This window comes from Podarcis vaucheri (genome assembly GCF_965113315.1).
Source record: "Podarcis vaucheri genome assembly, chromosome: 1".
Taxonomy (NCBI): domain Eukaryota; kingdom Metazoa; phylum Chordata; class Lepidosauria; order Squamata; family Lacertidae; genus Podarcis; species Podarcis vaucheri.
The window spans coordinates 117716415-117738040 of record NC_138759.1 but is presented as its reverse complement, the minus strand read 5'-3'; the positions used below and the strand labels follow the sequence as shown (position 1 = coordinate 117738040).

General features: G+C 42.3%; 1 protein-coding gene across 11 annotated transcripts in view; it reads right to left on the bottom strand.

The window, feature by feature from the left end:
- The window catches only part of PDE11A (phosphodiesterase 11A), a 155866-nt gene that overhangs the window by 17852 nt on the left and 116388 nt on the right, over positions 1 to 21626 (bottom strand). For 9 of the 11 annotated variants that reach the window (XM_082232795.1, XM_082232798.1, XM_082232801.1 and 6 more), the window contains 6 exons: positions 20388 to 20478; positions 16803 to 16903; positions 11935 to 12012; positions 8681 to 8744; positions 4133 to 4207; positions 44 to 127 (listed from right to left, as the gene is read on the bottom strand). In XM_082232795.1, coding sequence (XP_082088921.1) covers positions 44 to 127; positions 4133 to 4207; positions 8681 to 8744; positions 11935 to 12012; positions 16803 to 16903; positions 20388 to 20478 — 493 coding nt within the window. Of the gene's footprint in view, positions 1 to 43; positions 128 to 4132; positions 4208 to 8680; positions 8745 to 11934; positions 12013 to 16802; positions 16904 to 20349; positions 20479 to 21626 lie in introns of those variants that run through there. The other 2 variants (XM_082232799.1, XR_014222011.1) reach the window with 2 other exon arrangements.

The following is a 21626-nucleotide window of genomic DNA, read 5'->3' as shown; positions in this document are numbered from 1 at the left end:
CCAGCCAGCCTCCCACCTCTGCAGCAGCGGTATGTAAAATTACCTGATAGAGAGGCGTGCAGATGCTATCAATCCACTCCAGCTGCAATCGAGGCAGTTCATCTTTCCTGTTCCGATCAAAAATAGCCTGAATTGAAAGAGCGGGAGGGAATGAGAGGTTGAAAGTGGAGGGATATGTCATGCTTTATTACTCTGCAGTATTTTACAGATGTTGCTTCATATCCCAACGCTTTGGATCCAGGATCAAATTGGTACAAACTGAATGCTATTGAAAACCATAATCAATCTTTATGCACACTCTCCTATCTTTTGTCTACGATGAAAAGCAAACCATTTATTCTCCGGCCCTGTTTACAGCATATGTAAGTTTAATTTATTTGACTGTTATACCATGTAATTCCTTAACATCAAACAAATCTACCATATTGTTGGCAGCATTCATGTTGCAGGTGGAAGAGAGGAGGAGGAGGGCAATGATAAAGACATGCAACTGCCCCCGACTTCTCTTCATTCTCTTAGGAGGAAGATGTACAGTGCAATTCTATACATGTCACTGAATTCAAGGGGCCCTGCTTCCAGTTAGAGACGGGGGAGAAATTCTGTTTGGTTCACTACCTAATTCACACTTTCTGGAATACTACACAGCTATCCTTCGCAACTCACACTCCTTCAAATTTTGCAGTGCACTTTTCCAGGCAAAAAGAGCATTTATTATGGGAAATGGTGCATTAAAATGCAAGTAAATAGTGAAAAGAACATGCAAATATCCATTTTATTATGGGAAATGGCATGCAAATGTTTGTATATTAGGAAAAAATGCTGATTAATTTTCATTAGGACTTAAAAAAAAAAAGCAAAGGAGAACTAAACTTAAAGACTGGAAAAATGAGACACCGAGAGAAACTGAAATTGAGAGAGAGGTCCATCAGTACTCCCAGGTAAGTGAGTTTAGGACGGAAGCTTCAGTGAATGATCAGCATGGGCTGCATTTCTTGGAAATTGTGTTGTTATGGAACAGAGAATCTATTTAGAAAACAAACTATTTCCTCTTTCTTTGTTTTGTTCATTGGGAATGTTTCTTCTGGGCCCAGGCCTTCTGGGTGAGTGTAGAAAAATCAGCAGCAAAGGCCAAATTGGAAATAATGAGCAGGAGGGCTATAGCTTATTTAGTGTTCTTTGTTTTTCATTTCTATTAATGTAGTTTTATATGTAATTTGTCCTGCACTTAGCCACAGCTGAGAGATGCACCATACTTACTACATGTTCTCTTCCTGTCATTGTTACCACTATCAGTAATATTTATTATTTATAAACCACTTCAAAGTTTTAGGCACTATAAAAAAACAAACAACTAAGACATGTCCTGTTTGCAGGCTTATAGACCAGTGTTTCCCAACCGATGTTCCGCGGCACACTAGTGTGCCGCGAGACGTTGCCTGGTGTGCCGTGGGAGGGAGGCGGGCAAGTCGGGCGGCGAGAGGCGGCGGCGGCAAGGAGAGGCTGCCCAGCGCGGGGCTCTCGCCGTCTGCCTGCCTGGCTGCCTACGTGGCGCTGACGTCACGGGGCTGTAACGTGCCCCACATAGGCACACGCGGGGCGGCGAGCGAGCGAGCTCCCACATCCCATCGCCGCTCGCTTCGGCCGGCCTACTGGGCTGTCGTAGGCGGAAGGCCTGCGCATGCGCGAGGTTTTCGCGCCTTCGGGATTCCCTTCACGCCTTCCTCCTCCCGGGTCCTTGAGAGCGCGGGAAGCGGCAGCGCGAGACCGGCGTTGAGCCTGGTAGGTATTGCGCTTGCCAAGGCAGTCATTTGGGAAATGAAAACTTGCAAACCAAGCAACCAGTTCAATCTGAAGTACGTGTATGCTTAATATCCTGTATCTGAAACCTGTTCTGCCCCCTCCCCCACACTTGGTGCCATTTTCATCTACACATGCAGCAGAGTAAGTTGACCCAGAATAGTACCAATTCAGATGGCAGATGGGAGAAGGACAGTGCTGAATGCTTTCCCATGTAGAACAGTCCCTGCAAATAAAAACCTAGCATATTTGGAAGAGGGATGCTAGCCTAACCATTACCTTCTATGCTGTTACTATTTTTTTATTTTTTTTTACATAAGTAAAAAGTGACCTTTCCCCATCTGGCATGGTGGTGTGCCTCGAGATTTTTTTCATGAAACAAGTGTGCCTTTGCCCAAAAAAGGTTGGGAAACACTGTTATAGACTAATGAGAAAAACACCCAGTCAACCCCCCCCCCCAAATAACTTGAAATGGGCTGATAATTTTTTGTAAGGGACCCCTTTTATTATGCAGCTCAACTCGGCTTTCTCTCAAGACCCAAGCAAATTATTAATTAATCAATGAATCAAATTATAATATTCCCTAGGAGCCCAGGGTGGCCAAAACAAAGCAAAAGGCTCCCTGTCCTGTGAGGATAGCAACTGACTGCTCCCCCTAGTGTGCACACCAACTCTTCAATTCCATTTGCTTTTGCCTTGATTTGCACATGGAAATCACGAGTTCAGGTGCAGTACAGAAGACCTTGGATGTGGCCTCTGTTGCCGTTCATCCTACTGGAAGAGCCACTGCCTTATGTCTTGGCACCAGTGCCAACAATCTACAGAACTCAGTGGCAAAACACATTCTGGCAGAGGTGGCACATCTTGTCTTGCCACTTGAGGCAAAAGAGGAAGTGCTGCCCGGCCCTTCAGCTTGCCTGCGTTGCCCAGCCTGTCGCCTCCGCTGCCCATTTCAGGAGAGATCTTGGCCAAAATTGCCAAAATCTCGGATGAAATTGGCACCGATGCTGGCAGGGCACCACAGGGTGACATCTCGGGGGGTTTTGCTGCCTGAGGCAGTGGCCTCACCCTGTCTAATAGCTGTGCCGGCCCTGCTTCCTGGACTGGACCTACTCCAGATGGCAAGTGGGGCTACATCTGTCAATTTTTTCACTGGAAACTCCCTGTTGCAGTATATGTCAAAGAGAAGAGAGAACCAGGAGTGAATCAGTGAGCTAATAACGTTGGTCATTTTAGTCAGTGATCAGTTCAAAATAGGCTACTGTGGGGAAAACAAGAGTTGCTGGCCAACACTCTATTATAATACCTTTGCGTGTTTCATTTCAGGAAAGATGCACCACATAAAAACAGACAGAAGAGACATCAAGCCAACCTTGAAATTGTGCTTGCTCGTAGAAATATCTCTGGTTATTTCTGGTTCAACTTCTGTGCCTTAGGAGGTTGGACTCATTGATGTCAAATGAATTCACAAGATAAAACTGAGGACTAAATAAATTTATATTGCCTGGAAGTGTAGTCTAATCTGTTCTTACCTTTTTCAGTTATCCATTTATATTTTTATGGAAACCAGGTAGGTGCTACATGACAAAATAACTATTTTCTTTCTTTTTAAAAACAACTAGTGTTTTGTTATTCAAGAATACAGTAAGCGCAATCAGGGTCCCTATTTTTGTTTTAAAGAGTTTAGTTCCTTTGTGGACTTTTTTTTACACTTTGTGGTTTTAATTGTTATATACCATATATACTCGAGTATAAGCCGACCTTTTCAGCACATTTTTTATGCTGAAAAAGCCCCCCTCAGCTTATACCTGAGTGAGGCGGGCGGCGGCGGGACGAGCAGCCCAAAAGGAGCCCTTTCTCGCCGCTAGTCCCGCCGCCGCCCGCCTGGGCAAGCACAGGAGTCGCAGTTGGGAGAGGCGCTGCACTACGCTGTGCCTCTCCCAACTGCTGCTCCTATGCCTGCTCTTGCGAGTTGCAGAGGCGGCGGCGGAGGGACGAGCGGCTCCTTCCTCCTCCACCACCTTTGCCGCTGTCAGCAGCGGAGGAACGAGCAGCCCGAAAGCAGCCCTTTTGGGCTGCTTGTTCTTCCTCTGCCTCCACCACCAGGTTTGTGGTGTGGCGAACGGGCTTATATTCGAGTCAATAAGTTTTCCCAGTTTTTTGTGCTAAAATTAGGTGCCTCGGCTTAAGTATACATGGTACTTGTGTGTCTTTTCACATTTGTATTTTAACATCTGCATTTTTTAAAAAACAACAGCAACACAGCAACAAAAACAAATTTCTTACAGTATGTTCTCATTTTTACAATGAACTCTAAAATAAGTGGTGAACTTACAGAAGGAGTGAGTTTGAGCTCAGATCTCTCTCTGTCTCCTTGTTCAAAGAACTCACTTGTTACCAGTTCGGCAACCTAAAACAAGTAGCAAATAATTAGTTAGGATTTATATTATTTGTTAACAAATTTCCTGACTGAAACCCTGATTAACGAGCAGAAGAACACGCCCAATTTTAAATATATGGTCGCCTGCAGTCTTTGCTGACTCAGAGCTGAAGTACAGTGGTGCCTCGCAAGACGAAAAGAATCCGTTCTGTGATTCTCTTCATCTAGCGGTTTTTTTGTCTTGCGAAGCAAGCCCATTGACGGATTAGTGGATTAGCGCTATTAGTGGCTTGTCTGCTGATCGGATCAGCTGATAAGCGGCTTAGCGGCTTATAAAAGGGGGGGGAGGAAAAAAAACCAGCAGGAACTCTCAAGACATTGTCGTCTTGCGAAGCAAGCCCATAGGAAATTCGTTTTGCGAAGCACCTCCAAAACGGAAAACTCTTTCGTCTAGCGAGTTTTCCGTCTTGCGAGGCATTCGTCTTGCGGGGCACCACTGTATTTTAATACAGTGGTACTTCGGTTGACGAACAAATCGGCTCCCGGATGCAACTGTTTCGGTTTGTGAACATTTTTCAGAAGCTGAACATCCGACACGGCTTCTGCTTGAGTGCAGGAAGCTCCTGCAGTCAATTAGAAGCTGCGCCTTGCTTTTCGAATGGTTTCAGGCATCTGATGGACTTCCAGAACAGATTAAGTTTGAGAATCAAGGTACCACTGTAGTCTAAAAGCTACTCATCACTAACCAATAAGTACGAACAGAATAGGCACCCAAACAATTTTAAGCTTCTTGGGATTATATACTAGGTACAGAAGTTTTGGGTGGAACTGGCACACCCATGTACCAGGGAAATCTGGCTGTTAACTCTGACTTCTCTGCTTGTTGCTTCAACTCTGTACAGTTCTGATCCATTTAACTTCTGAAATACAGGTGTCACTTCTGTCTTCTGCTCTGAACCGCTTAACACTACAATTTGCATGGACTTAATGGATTGGAGCTAGCCTTCTTTAACTTCATTTGAAGAATGATAATTTAAATAGGAATGCAAAAGTTGGCACTACTTACAAGTGCCACCCATTCTGCATTTGTAACAACCTGACTGTGTGGCAGCACCTGAACTTGGGAACTCCTTGCTCATTGAGATCAAGCAGGCACTTTCACTGTACTCTTTTTGGTGCCTGCTAAAAATGTTAAGACAAACCTACCCAGGTGCTTAGAAAGTTGAGGCAATTTTAAACTGTTTTAGTATCTGAACTTTTGTAGGTTTTAAAGAATGGCTGTGGATTTCTTGATTTTATTTTATCTTTTTGTAAACCGCTTTGAGGTTTGTTTGTCTGTTTACAATCAAGCAGTGTATAAATTTTATGGGATAAAATAAATAAATGGCACCAAGCTCAAACTGGACAAATAAATGTCGTTTTGAAAACATGTGTTGATAACCTGGCAGCGGCGGAATATAAGCTTAGCCACTGAACTCCAAACTAAGTGTTTCCTTTTTATACCACTGCCATGTGATGTGTGCATGGAGTCACTTCAAAGATAAGCCCGTAGCGAAACTTTTTTTTCCGGGGTGTGTGTGTGTGTGTGTTTTGGGGGAATCACAGCTCAGTGGGAAAGCACGTTTTTTCCATGCTAAAGTCCCCAGATTCAATCCCCAGCATCTTCAGGCAGAACTAGTTAAAATTGCTCTCTGAAATCCCGGAAAGCTGTTGCAGGCAATACTGAGGGTTGGTCTAGAGGTATAAGGCAGCTTCCAACGTTTCCATGCTGCCGTCAGACAGCTGCTTTGGAAGGATACTGAGACAAACCATAACACTGGTCTTGAAAGACCTACATTGGCTCCCAGTACGTTTCCGAGCACAATTCAAAGTGTTGGTGTGACCTTTAAAGCCCTAATCGGCCTTGGCCCAGTATACCTGTAGGAGCGTCTCCACCCCCATCATTCTGCCCGGACGCTGAGGTCCAGTGCTGAGGGCCTTCTGGCGGTCCCGTCACTGTGAGAAGCCAAGTTACAGGGAAACAGGCAGAGGGCCTTCTCGGTAGTGGCGCCTGCCCTGTGGAACACCCTCCCATCAGATGTCAAAGAGATAAACAACTATCTGACATTCAGAAGACATCTTAAGGCAGCCCTGTTCAGGGAAGTTTTTAATGTGTGACATCTTAGTGTATTTTTGGTCTTTGTGGAAGCTGCCCAGAGTGGCTGGGGAAACCCAGCCACATGGGCGGGGTACAAATAATATATTATTATTATTATTATTATTATTATTATTATTATTATTATTATTATTGGAAGGTCTGGCTCACATGGAGACCACGTGGCCCACAACAAGGTATCATTCTTCAAGGGAAGCACCATGCAGTGGTACTTGTAGATTTAAACTCCTTTTGCATGGCAGCCACATTGTGAGAAGTAACCTGTAAAACAGCTTCGTTTAAATAAAATAAATGTAGCCAGTATATATATATATATATATATATATATATATATATATGTGTGTGTGTGTGTGTGTGTGTGTGTATATATCTCCCCCCTACCCCCTACCTCATAGTCAGCTACATATATCTTGGTTGTACATGAACATCTAATTATAAGAAGAGATTAAGAATGTTTCGACACTTTTGTAATGTTTTATCTACTTCATTGATTTAATTTGCCTTCAGAAAGGGTTAGGTTATAAATCTAATTGAAATAAAGCTAAGGATACATATGAGTAACTTCTGGAAATATGCAGTGTTCTTCTGCAAAGTTAATCCTAATTGGATTTTCAGGTTGTGTTTCTACAACAATATGCTTTTAAAGCAACAAAAAACAAAACCCAAATGCAGTATCATTTTACAAAAAGATAATAACCCAAGGATGCAGACAGCAAGGGACGCTGGTATAAACAGGCCCCTTGGCTATCGATGTTCTCTCTGTTGCTAATGTGTGACTACACAACTGCACACTATGTGTTGAAAATTTTACTGGAGATCATATACTATCTGAAATGACAAGCAGCATAATTTAATGGTTTTCTAGCTTATACGATCAGTACTATCCGAAGCCATCATCCTAGGGAGAACACATTGCCTAATAGTCAGCATTCAGGTTCTTCCCCCTTGCCAGGTGTCCCCCCCTTTTTTCCAACATGTGGGCTGAGTACATACACCATACATTTAAACCACATTTCTGGAAACTGTGGTTTATCCCTTAGGTAAAGGTAAAGGGACCCCTGACTGTTAGGTCCAGTCGCGAACGACTCTGGGGTTGCGGTGCTCATCTCGCTTTACTGGCCAGCATGACTAAGCCACTTCTGGCAAACCAGAGCAGCACACGGAAACGCCATTTACCTTCCCGCTGGAGCGGTACCTATTTATCTACTTGCACTTCGACGTGCTTTTGAACTGCTAGGTGGGCAGGAGCTGGGACCGAACAATGGGAGCTCACCCTGTCGCGGGGATTCGAACCGCCCTAGGCTCAGTGGTTTAGACCACAGCGCCACCCGCGTCCCTCTAGTTTATCCCTTACAGAGCTACAATTCCCAGCACAAACTACAGTTCTCAGGATTCTCAGGGTGCTTTGAATGTATAACATGTATGGAGTTAAATCTGTTTATAAGAATGCCAACGTTAATGAAAAAGGAAATACAGTAAATACAATCCTGGAAAATGGGTATTTAAAAATGGGTTCTTTTTCAAAGACATTGGGTATTATTCAATTAAGTTTTACTAATAATCAACGCACTGAAATTAATGCACATGACTACAGTAAGTTAGGTCAATTAATTGCAGTGGGTGTACTCTGAGTTAAATGTCACTCAGTGCTATATTCTGGAGAGAGAGAACATGACACTCCTGGGCAGGCAGTAGGTATTTCTCCTCTGTGATATCAAACCATTTGACATTATTATCAATTAGCTATATATCAATGAGGATTTTAGATGGCATGGATTAAATTACAAGTCTCTTTTAGAGTTGGAAGCTAATCAAATTATAAAGAGGAGTGAGGGGATGCCCTGCAAATGAATACATGGAACCTTTTACAAACGTTTGCTCAGGCCCAAATGTTCGTTTTAAATCTATTTTTATATTTAAAAATATAAAAAAGATTGCCAACTGTGTGTAAAGCTTTCTAGGTATCTATTCCCCCAAACAGTCCACACTTTTGAAGCTCTCCTCCAATGATCCATACTTAGCATTTTGCCTTCAACATTTTGTGGTAAGAAGGTGGTTCAGGATCTGTTGAACAAAATAGGAAGACGTTCACTCTTACATTCCTGTGATTTTATATGATGGAATCAGAGGTGTTCTTCAGACACCTTAGACTCAGTGCTATCAAATAAACATGAACAACGAAAGCATTGGGCAACAGAACCATGCCCAGCAGAAAATCTGTGTTATTTTAAAACACAGCAACACTGCTGCAAATTGATTGCATATTTGGCCCCTTCTATGTCAGGTTCCTGGGAAAACAGTTGCATCAGTACCTCCTCTTCCTTGCCCTGCTATTAATCATGACTTGCCTGTCTTGAAATCTCCCACGGTTTGGTCGCAGCTCCAAGGTCACAGGCTGTCATTAGCATTGATCTGAAAAACAGAAATGAACAATACAAGCTGAACAAACCTTTTGTTGCTTTCCTAAACAAATGCGCCTCGGCTACATAACTTGTTTTAAACAGTCAGAATTAGCAACTTCTTCCCTTAGAGAAGGGACGGCACAGCTCTGAATCTCAACAGTCAGCGCCGTTTTTAATGCCATTAGATATAGCAGAGCTAATGCATTATAGATCATCAGATAATGAATTTTCAATGCTATCCATTGAGTGCTACAAAAGAAACATGTATCACCACGGACTAACTACTAATTTTGCTGCACTTTGACTAATAAAGTAATATTTATAATATACAGGGCAGCTGGGGTTCTGCCATGATGTAAGAAAAGGAGTTATTACACAATAAATACAGATTGGGCTAATCTATTTGCCTACTTATAAGTGACTACTGTGGTAAGAGAAAAGCTATAACCATGAGAGGCATTCCAGACACTGTTTAAGCAGTTTCTACGGTTCATCTGCAATAAAAACCCCAAGATTTACAGTAAGGACTACACTGTTTCACTGTAGTTTAATACCTGGCTACAATTATGTTTTATAAGTGTTGGGAGAAAGAAACTATTCAGCTGGAGAAAGCATTTATGTACAGTACATGATGCAGATAAAACTATGAGGAAGCTCAGATGAAGAACAAGGACAGTGGAAATAAAAGAAGTGGCATATATACTGCCCAAGCTCTAAAATTGGGAATGAGTGAAATGATATGGAAAAACAGGAAATGACCCATGCCTCCGCTAAAACACAAGGATCATTCCCATCACATGAATAGCTCCATTCATAAATGGCATGTGTGCATACAGGAGAAAGCTCGTGGGATGTTTCTTTGCTCTTTCACAAAAGTTTCTCGGTGGATGTAGAGGTTGTGGTGAACTGTGCAAGGACGCCCTTGGGAGTGGTGGGTCTGATGGGGCGGATGTAGGGAGGAGAAATGTGTGCATGGTGGGAGGGGGGCATGTGTGTGCACCAGGCATTGTGGGTGGCACAAGACCTGCCTGACACAACAGCTACATAACACCACTGGAGAACATCAGGGCTGTCCTTTCAGCTATACAGTGCTACTTCTGGTTGCGGATGGGATCCGTTCCAGAGCTAGGGTCGGATCCCGAGGTTTCTGCAACTGGAGGGACCGCTTCTGCACATGCGCATGTGGTGATGGAGCGCTTCTGCGCATGTGGCAAAACCCAGAAAAATACTTTTGCCGCATACGTATCCTGAAGGATACATAACTGGAGGTAAACGTTAAGTTGAGGTACCACTGTACAAAGGACTTGAGACACAGAGAGAGGGGGGGTGAAAGAGAAAATGGGTGGCCCACTCGCTGATGCCCCTGGCAGTGCTCATTTCTTGTTTCATCCCTTCCCACAGAGTACCCCGGAGCGAATGGAATCCTCTACTTAAAAACCCGAGGTTGCCCACCTGCAGCTTAGCTAAATGTTAATTGCTAATACCTGTAACAAAAGAGCTGCTTTGAATGGCAGCAATTTTAGGCAACAACTAGATGGGCACGGAATAAATGCTTAACTCATCTGCCTCCCACCCCCCTTTTTACTGCAGCTCCCCACCTATGCCACTGCCCCCCCCCCATGGAGTGTCTAGCTAGAATGCTATGGGGGTGGAATGAGAGGGAACCGCAGCAGAAAAACAAGGGGTGGGAAAAGATTAAAGCGCCCACTCTACTCTGCTGCTGGAAAGGGACAAATCGGCAAATCCTGGTTTCTCTCAGTTTCTCATTTTTCCAATCTTCATTTTAAAACCATTTTGATTTTTTTTTAAAGTCTTCATGACTTTACCAGCATTTTAGTGAGAATTTATCTTAATATAACGTTTTAATGTAACTTTCCCTAATATAATGCAGTTTTGCAATGCCATTTTCCCCTAACACAACACATTTTAATGTATTATTTTCACCAATATATGCATTTATGGACACTTAGCATATGAATTTTAGCACCCATTACTTGGGCTGCAGAACTGTGTTGCAAAATTCACCGAAGTGCGAGTTTTCAAGGATAGCTGTGATTCGGTTTGCATACTGCTTCAAGACGTACACATTTCTGTAAATGTCTCTTTAAAGGTGAAATGAAATGAATTTCTCCTGCTGCTACTCAACTTAAAAAGCTGTCACCCTGAAGCAGCTTTTCTGCAACAAAAATGGCCATGCAACAACATCTTGGTCAGACCCTAGTATGATTTCCAAGAGCTTGTTAATGTTATGCTGCTATATGGTATATATATTCATAATGTTCTGGTTGCTCGTCCCAGGGTAAGTCTGTCGTGTGACACAGTCATTCTATGGGCTGAGGAATGCATCATATTTACCAGGGAGAATCATTCTACAACAGACAGTAAATAACTGGATTTTCCTTGACTTTTGAATGGGAGAAACCAAACAGCATGCAAGGTAAGTAGCAGACCTCCCCTGCTCCAGCTAAGGATCTTATAAACGTGAGAGCGGTGTGTGAGAGGGAACAATAGAAGCAGGTTTTGCTACAGTGACGACAGATAAATTGCAGCCTGAGATGGAGAGTAGGTATGCTTCAAGCTAAAAAAAAAGAAGAAACTGTGGTTGTCAGTTTCCTTACTGGGCATCTGACAAGGCAGTAGATTTGCTGCCTTTAGAGTTGCTATGCTTTCTGCTGCTACCTATATCCGATTTGTATATTCATAAATAAACCCAAATATTACAAAAACGTCACAAGCCTGCTGTCATCTATCCTTCCAAAGGAAACTAAAGCTGGGTAGGCATAGTCCCTGGAAAATCTAATCACTCAGAGGAGGAAAGCATAACAGTACTTGTACAAAAATTGTGTACCACAGTGATCATGGAAATCATATTAAGAGTCTCCACACTCTTGCCCAGGGCCGCTAGGGACATCTGGCAGAGGTTAAAGACTCAGTGTGATGACAGCAATCTATATGGTGATTTAAGCATTACATCCAGGCGAGGGATTGCTAGTCTTGGAGAGACCCTTTTGGCCAATAGCTGTGCAGATCCCAAGCCAGGAAGCAGTGTTGGTGGCCACTCTAAACAGCGTCGCTGGCTAGCTCTGAACTTCCAGATGCCTGCAAAGAATATGGTCCTCTGTTGCTGCGGATAGTCTAGTTTCCCACAACAATCTTGTTAAACAAATGTGCTGCATACCCAACTCAGAGGCCTCACTTACCGAAATATCTCCCGCTGGCTCTTAACATTCCAGTTGTAGTCACCTTTGTTGACAAGTTCAAAAAACTCAGTCCTCCTCCTACAACAAAATGTATCAGTGGAAGGAAACAAGAACATTTATAAGATGTTGTTGTAATGCTTTCAATGGAATTTTGTGTGAGAACATTGTGCTTCCCGAACCAGTAAGGTTCTTCAGAAACCACTGAATTGGCCCTCTCCTTTTACTCCCATCAGTGCAGGTAGCAAAAGACCTGGGGAAAAGCTTTCTTCTGCTCCAGCATAGTAAAAAAATTGTAGTCATACAGCTTAGTTCTCAAACGTTTTGGCTCCCAAATGCCGCAAACCTGGAAGTGACTGTTCCAGTTTGCGAACTATTTTTGGAAGCCGGTCATCCGATGGGGCTTCCGATTGGCTGCAGAAGCTTCTTGCAGCAAATCATAAGCCGCGCTTTGGTTTCCAAACGTTTTGGAAGTCAAACTGACTTCTGGAATGGATTCCGTTCAACTTCCAACGTACAACTGTAGTTGCAGGATGAGTTCTTACAGCAGTTCATCAATTTCATAGTCTCCTGATTGTACACTAGCAGCAAGGATATAATTATGGAACATTATTACTCTGAAGAATGAAGTAAATTTAATAAATGTTCATGTTTTAGAAATATATGAAGTTGCCCTACTTGCCAAAGTGATATAATCTTCCTTGGCCCTTAGTCAAGTGCTATACAATCAGAGACAATCAGAGCCCTGCCCAGCTATATATCTCACTGAATGGTGTTGGGCCAGTCATTATCTCTCAACCTAACCTCCCCACAGGGTTGATGAGGAAAAAACAGCATAGCCCTATGTGTGTGTCTCTCGCTGAGCTTCTTTGATAGAGGGTGGGATACAAAAGAAATGATAAATAAGTACCGGTATATAATTATGAAATTTCTTGGCATGTGACTTTTTCACACCAAAGTGCCTTAAAACATTTGGTGGCAGGTTTTGTAACTGTTTTTATAATTTTTGTCTAGGGAAACTAATCTCTAATGCAGAGATTTTATATTTCCATGAAGAAACACAAACTTTGAGTGAATATTTTTTTTATACAAACAATGCCTAGAGAAACCAAAATGCAGAGACTTTCCTATGAAATGCAATGAGAATATCATATTGATGGGAAAAAAGTCAGTTCACAATAGAGCTATATAACCAAAAGCAGCCAAGAGGGTATTAAAAGTAATTTAAACTTTGGAAGAAGATATGTAGCTTGCAATGTAAATCCTCTGCATTATTTGATGCGAATTCTGGAGCTTGCATTGAGATTCACCACACAATACAGAGGATTCACATGGCAAATATTACATGTTGCAGCCATTACATGTATTCTTGGAAGCCTTGACATTGGGGCAGTATCATATAAACCAGCTCTCAGGCTTCCTCAGCTAAAGGCAGATGACCTGAGAAGCACAAGGAAAGTTTGCTTATTTAGTTTCTTGCATTTTTATATCTCACCTTTGTTCCATCATGGAACCCAAGGCAGACACCCATTCAAGGGTTAATTCAAACATGCTTAGCTTTGGGGTAGCCTCATGTACCTTCCAACCATAAACTGGGACCAGTTCTATCATAGTGATAGGCATCAACGGAATGACTTTGGGACATCACAATGGGTTAAGCCATGTAACTTACTGAAAGACAGTATACAGACAGGATCTGAAATCTTGATATTCCATTAACTGTGCTTGACATAGGGTCTTTTCGCGTTTGGAATAGTTTGGCTGCCACTATCCCATGCTGCTCACAATAATGACTACAATTTCCACCCTTAAGTCTACAATGGTGGTTATATATACCAAAATGGGGTTGGTGCCACCAGTATGGTCCATTACAAAAGGCAAATGACCTTCTAAGGTCAATCATTAAAAGGAGACAAAAGAGCAATCTGTGTTTTTTTAAAAAATGATCGAACTTTCTGTTTATTTAATATAGTCTGCTAATGAAGACTCAAGTAATATATTTTTTTCCCCTTGCACGTTTTGCTTTGTACATCCTATCAAAAGTTTATCCTGTTCATTTCTCTCATGCAGATTCATGGCATGATGGTCTAACAGCCCCTCTGGGAACGAGTACTGCAGTGATGACAATTTTAACAGCCCAGACTAGCTGGGCACATAGGCTTTAAATCAATCTTATCTGTAGCTGTTCCCATGCAACGCCGCATTGCGTCAGCGCTGCACAAGGTGTTTTTGAGAGTGGCTCCTTGTTTTATTTAACTAAGAAGAAGAAGAAGGCTGCAACTTAAAACACATTTTTCTCCTTCCTGAGAAAACAAGTAACACATTTGAAAATCCAATTTCCCTCCTTGTTCAGAATCCCTTGAGCAATGTGTAACAAATTAAAAGAGTAAATAAGATCTTCAGCTGCGATCAAAACATGACCTTCCTGCACCCATCTTAAACAACTCATTTTTTAACATCATAAAGGCAAGACAGGTTTCACAAGCTTTAGTTTTAGCTAGGAGTGTGGCAGAACACTTGATGCCTTTGTAGCACCTTTCTTGCGCCCGAATGTCAAAGAAACGAATGAAGAAAACCATCAAAGGGGGATTTTAGTATTGCGGCAGCTGGGCTCCTGAATTAGATGCACCACTCACCGCCGGCCACATCCAGATTTATTCATTTCAACCATTTATATACTGCTCGACACCTTAGTCTCCAAGCAGTGCACAGTAAGGTTAAAAAGATAACACTAAAATTAAAATCAGTTAAAATGAAACTTACTTGAAAATGCCTGCTGAAATAATAATAATAATAATAATAATAATAATAATAATAATAATAATTAGCTCTTCACTAGGTGCCAGAAGTTCAACAGATCATCCTGCTTCCCACAGCGAGTGACCACCAAGCAGATGCCTCCAGAAAGCCCACAAACAGGGTTTGTAGGGAAATTACCCTTTGCCACTGTCGGCTCTCTAGGAGCTGATAATCAGTGCCACGGCATCTCTGAATCAGTGTTAGAAACTCAGATCTATTAAGCACGGCACCAAACGGCTCCTTGAACCAGGGTTACAGTCACCAAAACAAAATGCCTAGCTGCCATTTTTGGGCCAGGTGACTCAAAAGTCACATTTTTCAATACCACTTTTTGGTTCCTGAAATTCATTCCAATTGTGCAGATAAAAATATATAACGGATAGAATTCTACAGGATGTGTTGCTAGTGTGTGAAAATAGTCAAGATCCAAGGATCCCCAAGGGACGCACCTCTAGATGGTGGAGAAGGCAGGTGCCATCCTGGCACCTAGGCACCTTCACTTGGTCGCAAGTGGCCAACAGCCAGGTGCAAAATGCACCTGGAGAAGTTTTGAACGCTGCTCTGAATATGGGGGATTCGTTTAGCTGACGTGCCTAATAGCTTACCGATATACCTGTCCTTGAATTTGTCTAATACCGCCTTTTTAAAGTCATCTAAACTTGTGGCCATCACTAAGCCTGATTTACACCACATGAACATCACCTTGCAGCCCCCAGCTACAGCTGCTAGTTCTGTTTCTTTTCCTGTGTCTTTTAACAACACGCACAGCGGGCCAAAGCTCAGTAGCTGAACGTTTTCTCAGCAAGGAGATATTGTACTGGGAAAAGCTTCACCCAGGCCCAGTATCAGTATGTAACATCCTTGAACAGCCGCTGGAGCGGTGGTACTCCACTGCTGACATCTGCCCTGTGCCCTCCCTTACATTTTTCTGCTGGCAGGAAGGTCTGCAATTGGTGCCAGATACCACTATTTGCATTCCCCACAATGGCCCTCACACAGCATGGTGCTGCCTTGAGCTGATTTAGCTTCTGCCATTTTTCCTGCTACCAACGCCCTCAGACCTGAAACTACCAATTATAAATATACAAGAGCACCACCATCCCCCCCCCAAAACAAAAAACCAGTCATCAAGCCTGTTAGCAACTGAATCTGTTAACTGTTATCTGTTGAAAAAGTAGATGTCAGGAGATATGCAAGTTCTGTGGTATTTGATCTGTGGTGGCAGTTTCACCCATACATTGCATGAGGGGCATGTAGGTCTTGCCCCCAAAGCAACATGCCTACTAAGGGTACTTTGTTGTCTACCTACAGGAGCGTAAGACTCACTTTTATGTTTGAACAAAATCACATCCAGTGAGACCACGCATTCTTCTGATCCAGGGATGTGACTTTGTTCAAACACATTGGCCGATATCCAACCTGAGTCACACCTGCAGTGCAACCAAGTAACTTATACCCATTCATTTTAGTGGATCTACTCTGCCTATGACTTAGCTGAATATGACCCACTGATGCCAATCTACAAATTCAGATTTTAAAAATCCTGTGGGATTGGTTCCATTCTTAGAGTAGACCTACTGAAATCAATGGGATCTTAACTTGAGTAATGGTTAACTTGGGTCCCATTTATTTCAGTGGGTACACTCTAAACATGCATTACGGCTTTTATGGAGCTGTGCAACTTCATTACAGAGATGGGAAGTTACAAGCTTAGAAGATCCCCATTTAAAAAAGCAAAAAGCAAACCCACATGAAAAAGAGAAAGAAGAAAACCTAGCTCTCACTAATGCAATTCTTCCATAAACAATGAAGTAACAATGAAGTGGTTTTGTTTTAACTTTATAAATTAAGTATATCGTACATTTAAACAACAGAAAACAGTTGCACATAACATACTGAAAACTTTCAGAAGACTAAAATGCACAAGCGCTAGAGTAAATACCTCAAATGATAATTAAATAGTAACTGCTGGTAATATGTGCCACATGCCCTCACTGGTATTTAAAAGGTCGTTAGGGACTGTAGCTCTTTCGGATTTCCATTTGTCAAATTCAGAAAATGCCAATACCTACTCAAAATAGAGAGTGAGGTCTGTTGCCAATATTGACTTCTTCAGAAGCTGCATAAGGTCACTGTAATCCTTGGAGGACAAGTTAGCAAAGATGTTGTGACCCTATAATGAAAGAGATAGCAAAGCTAAATAGCTTAGAATCAACAGACTGTTTTTGAAAGGTTTTCCAATAGCTCTGCAATGTGTGTCATTATTACAGCAAATCTCTCTTTTTATTATGCATACTGAAATCATGACAAAAATATTTTCATCGGCCACTTCAATTAAGATGTTTTCCCAGATCTTTCTGCTAGACTGAAATTATGGGCAATTAAAAAAAAGGATTATGAACGTAAATGTAATATATGTAACTGATGAACTACATACCTCCTTTCCCCCTTTTTCTTTTTGCAAATGCCTTTGAGACTATACTTTAGAGAGGTCTACAGGCAACAACAGATTGCTGTTAGGCTGTTGGCCCAATGCTAAAGATGTGTACATAATTTCCAGTGGTTTCAGTGGATCTTAGTTTTCCCTCTTGAGTATGCTAGGAATTACAGGGCACATCTATTTCTAGGTTATTCTTCCCCTTTCTGAGGTATATGTGTGTACTTCTCTTTGCAGGCTTGCAGTTTATGTGTGAAAAGAACAGCCCAGAAATAAACTTCTGGCTGTCTGCCTCAGCTTACCTATTAAAAGAAACATCTTGTGAATAAGAGCCCTAGCTTGCCAAGTGAGGGAACATTGTGGGAAAGTTAGCACTACTTCAATGGGCTACCAAGTATATGGAGAAACCAGGGCTCTCAAAACCAAAGGCAATGTCACCCCCCCCCAAAGGTGACACAAAGCACAAGGAAACCTGAAATCAAGGCACACATTGGTTTCCCACCCAGTTCTTTCTGCAAAATAAATGTAAATGCACATGGGGAGTATTATGTTTATTTTTTATCTTTTTAGGATGGACCTGCTTGCTACTGCCAGGATGTCCTGTGATTTACCAGTAAACGGAGAATGGTCAAACACTGGCACATATTTCTAAGCCACGATTAACGTTCGCCATAGCTAGTAAACCACAGTTAATGCTGGCACATATGGCAGATCACTTAAATATTGGTTCATTTCATCCCTCAAATAGAGGAAACACAACCCAGAAGAACCATTCTCCATTTGTAGATTTTGGGCAATGATGGCGGCTACTTAACCAATGTCAAGGAGGAGATCAGGGTTCGGACATAACATTAAGCTATGGTTAATGTAAGTGGCAGGAAAATGATTATGAAATGCTATTCTTTTGGACAAGGCATTTGATGCTAATACTACATACTCCTTTTTTATTATTGGATGCACAGGGGTGAGCTACACCAAAATTCAGTACAGAGAAATATACATGTCTGATAAGATCTGTACGGGATCTTACAGATACCCCACTGTTGAGTGCAATCTATTGTGTGGCAACTCAGTACAGGGCCTTCTCTGTGGTGGCATCCCAGTTGTACAATTCCCTTCCTCAGAGGTATAACAGGAACTATCAGGTCACATCCACCATACATTTAAAGCACCAAGTTCTGGGAATTGTGGTTTACCCATTACAGAGCTACAATTCTCAGCACACTTAACAAACTACAGTTTCCAAGAGTCTTTGGAGGAAATCAACGTGTTTTAAATGTAAGTATGTATGTGAGATTTATTTGCTCTTTGTACTGGTTGAGGGAGGTTGATCTGTTAAGTCCAGCTGTAATGGATGGGATGCTTGTTGTCTTTATAATATAGTATGATTTCAACTTGGTTTTAAATTGTTATATTGCATTTTCTAGCTTTAATGTACAGGTGTTTATGTTTGTAAGCCACCCAGGGACAATATTTGATGAACGGTGGTTAAAAAAAAGAATAAATGAATGCATTATTTATGCAAAGTACATTAAGCACCTGAACAGATCAATCCTGGGCACGTTTACTCAGAATTAGGTCCCACTGTGTTTGATGGAGCTTGATCAAAGATAAACATGTATATAGGATTATAGCCTTAGTAATTGTGAGTTAGAGTAAGACAATATGCTTTTTTAGTTTGCATATGTTTACTATTACCAAGATCAGGTTTTCAACATATTTGGATTTGGCAAGAAGCTGTGTTAACTGAAGCAAACAGAAAAAGCAAGAGAACGTAAGAGCTGGGACCCAGAATAAAATTAAGAATTTGGCACATGTGAAGGCTTGTACAAACGTACCAAGCTTCTCACCCTTACCAGACTCAACAGGGAGACCTCATACTGTGTCAGAAAATGTTTCTAAGCCCCCAAATCTCAAGAGTGGTTCAGTGGCCAATGCAAAAGGGCAGGCTCTCAACAGAAAGAAGGAACTTGGAAGTCCCAATATATTTATAGAACATTTGGGGGATGACTCTTTGGATCAAGAGCAAGGGTATATAAAGATTGGAACCAGCTCAAAAGTTATGGCCATCATAAACAGCTGCTAAGTGAAAGCATTATTTATTTCACACTTGGGTGTGTGTAGGGGGGGGAAGCTTACAAAGAGAAACCACATCATTACCAACCTTTCTTTATATAAAGCCAATTGATAGTTTAATCTGTAAAACCAACCTGTAAAATGTACATGAGACTGCATCATCCTTGGCATTTCTTTGCTGGTCTTAGCAGAAAAACCATTCACACAGAATTTAATTTTATTTTTACAGTGCCTCGCAAGACGAAATTAATCCGTTCCGCGAGTCTCTTCGTCTTGCGGTTTCTTCGTCTTGCGAAGCACGGCTATTAGCGGCTTAGCGGCTATTAACGGCTTAGCGGCTTTAAGAAAAAGGGAACAAACTCGCAAGAACTCGCAAGACGTTTCGTCTTGTGAAGCAAGCCCATAGGGAAATTCGTCTTGCGGAACGAGTCAAAAAACGGAAAACTCTTTCGTCTAGCGAGTTTTTTGTCTTGCGAGGTATTCGTCTTGCGGGGCACCACTGTACAGTGTCGTCTTTAAAAGCCTGCTTAGTGCTGATGAAGGAGGATGTTAGAGAGGAAAAACCTATCAATAGTTTACCCCCCCCCCCCAATAGTTTTGTGTTTTCTGACTTGATGGGCTTATTTACTATGAATACCAAGAAGGCTGTAGAAAGATTGTATCATAGACTTACTGCATTAATCAAGACAGAGGCAATGTTAGTCTATATTCTGGGGGGGGGGGGAAGTATTTATGATGCAGAACATTTACTAGACTACTGTGGTTCTGATGGTGTAAACAACAAAAGTCAGAAACTTTTCAATCACATTCCAGGCTGTTTGGATTTGTTTAACTTTTTTTGACACAGGGAGCCAATGTTATACAGTATATTTAACAGTTTTATAGCCCACTTTTCAAGCAACAAAGCAGCTTACAAACTATGCATAAACATAAATACAATTTCAAATTACACATGCCTTCTCCCAAAACCCAATGACATATGTATCAAAGGAATCTGGAGTGGAACTCAGGATCCCTTTTCTACCAGTTTGCAAAGAAAGGGACAAGTAATAGATGCATTGAACTGATAAAAGAAAAGCAGGTTTATTTTAGATACTTATATTTACATAAGGAGAAGAGGTTGGGCATTCTGCTGGCTTTGTACCTCACTCTGAAGAATCATGACAGCGTGGTTAAAATGATGGTGCTCCAGAGTAGCAGAAGTCCCGTAGAGCTGAGCCAAGGCAGATCCAATCCTGGGGGGGAAATGCAACACACACAAAGGAGCCACACTGATTCTTTCCACATATCATCTCGTCCAAACCCTGGCTCAGTGCAGGATCTGCAACTACAGCATCACGGGCTGATGGTTACTGACCTTCTGCCGAAATACCTCCAGCAAAGGAGAGAAACGCTACTCTGCTTTACCACTCATGAGTTCCTCTTTCCAAAAACCCCAGCCATGCTACAACGAACGGTGAGAAAAGAGGGCATCCCGGCTGTGCCATGGTTTAAATTTCCCGCAGCCACACCCCCTACCGGCGCTGATTGGACAGCAGGGCCACCCCTGGGCGTGCCCCTGGCCAGCGCCAGCAAGAGGGGAGCGTCGATCTCTGCCCCCCGCCGGATCTCCGCATGCCTGGCTGCAACACCACCCACCAGAAAAGGTGACCAGACTTCATAACAGGTTGTGTTTTGCTACAGGGGCAGTCAGCTAGACACTATGTCTATTTTAAGCCACTGTGCTGATCACCACCATCTTACCCAAAGCTAGCAGACAACAGCAAGGCCTGTTAGCCCAATCTAGGATCCTGTACTGAAAATGTTGGAATATAGGCTACAATTCTGATCTTTTGGTGAATGTTCCTCAGACCAGTGGTTTTAAGGAGGAGCATATACCCAGAGTCGTACACTTTGAAGGGGTTGGGCAAAACCTTGTAGAAAACCCTGCTTGCCTCCTCTCCTGCAGTTGGCCTGCCTTGTCTTTAACTCAGCAGCATTGCAAGTCCTTCCCTACAAAAACACAAAGCTTTGCCCACTTAAGCCAGATCCATCTGTATCAGCAGTACACCAGAAGTGCCAAGCCATTTTTATACACTTGCTCAGTTCACTTAGGACATGAGGAGGAGTCAGCCGCCATTTTGTTTCAGTAAGAGAGGAAAGGAAAAGACCATTCACAACTCCACAGGTATTGTCTCACAGTGCAATCTCTTCAAAGTGGAAAAGTATTGTTCTTCAGTCTTTTCTGCTGGCTCTGATGAGAAGATGGAGGTGGCACCAGAAAATGACTCAGCTGTTTAACAGAATATCTGCTTAAGACAGGGAAAAGGTTGAAGCTCTTCCCCCCTGCCTCCTCAAATGCAAATTTCCTTGCCCAAAGAAAACTGCAGGCCGCAATCCTATA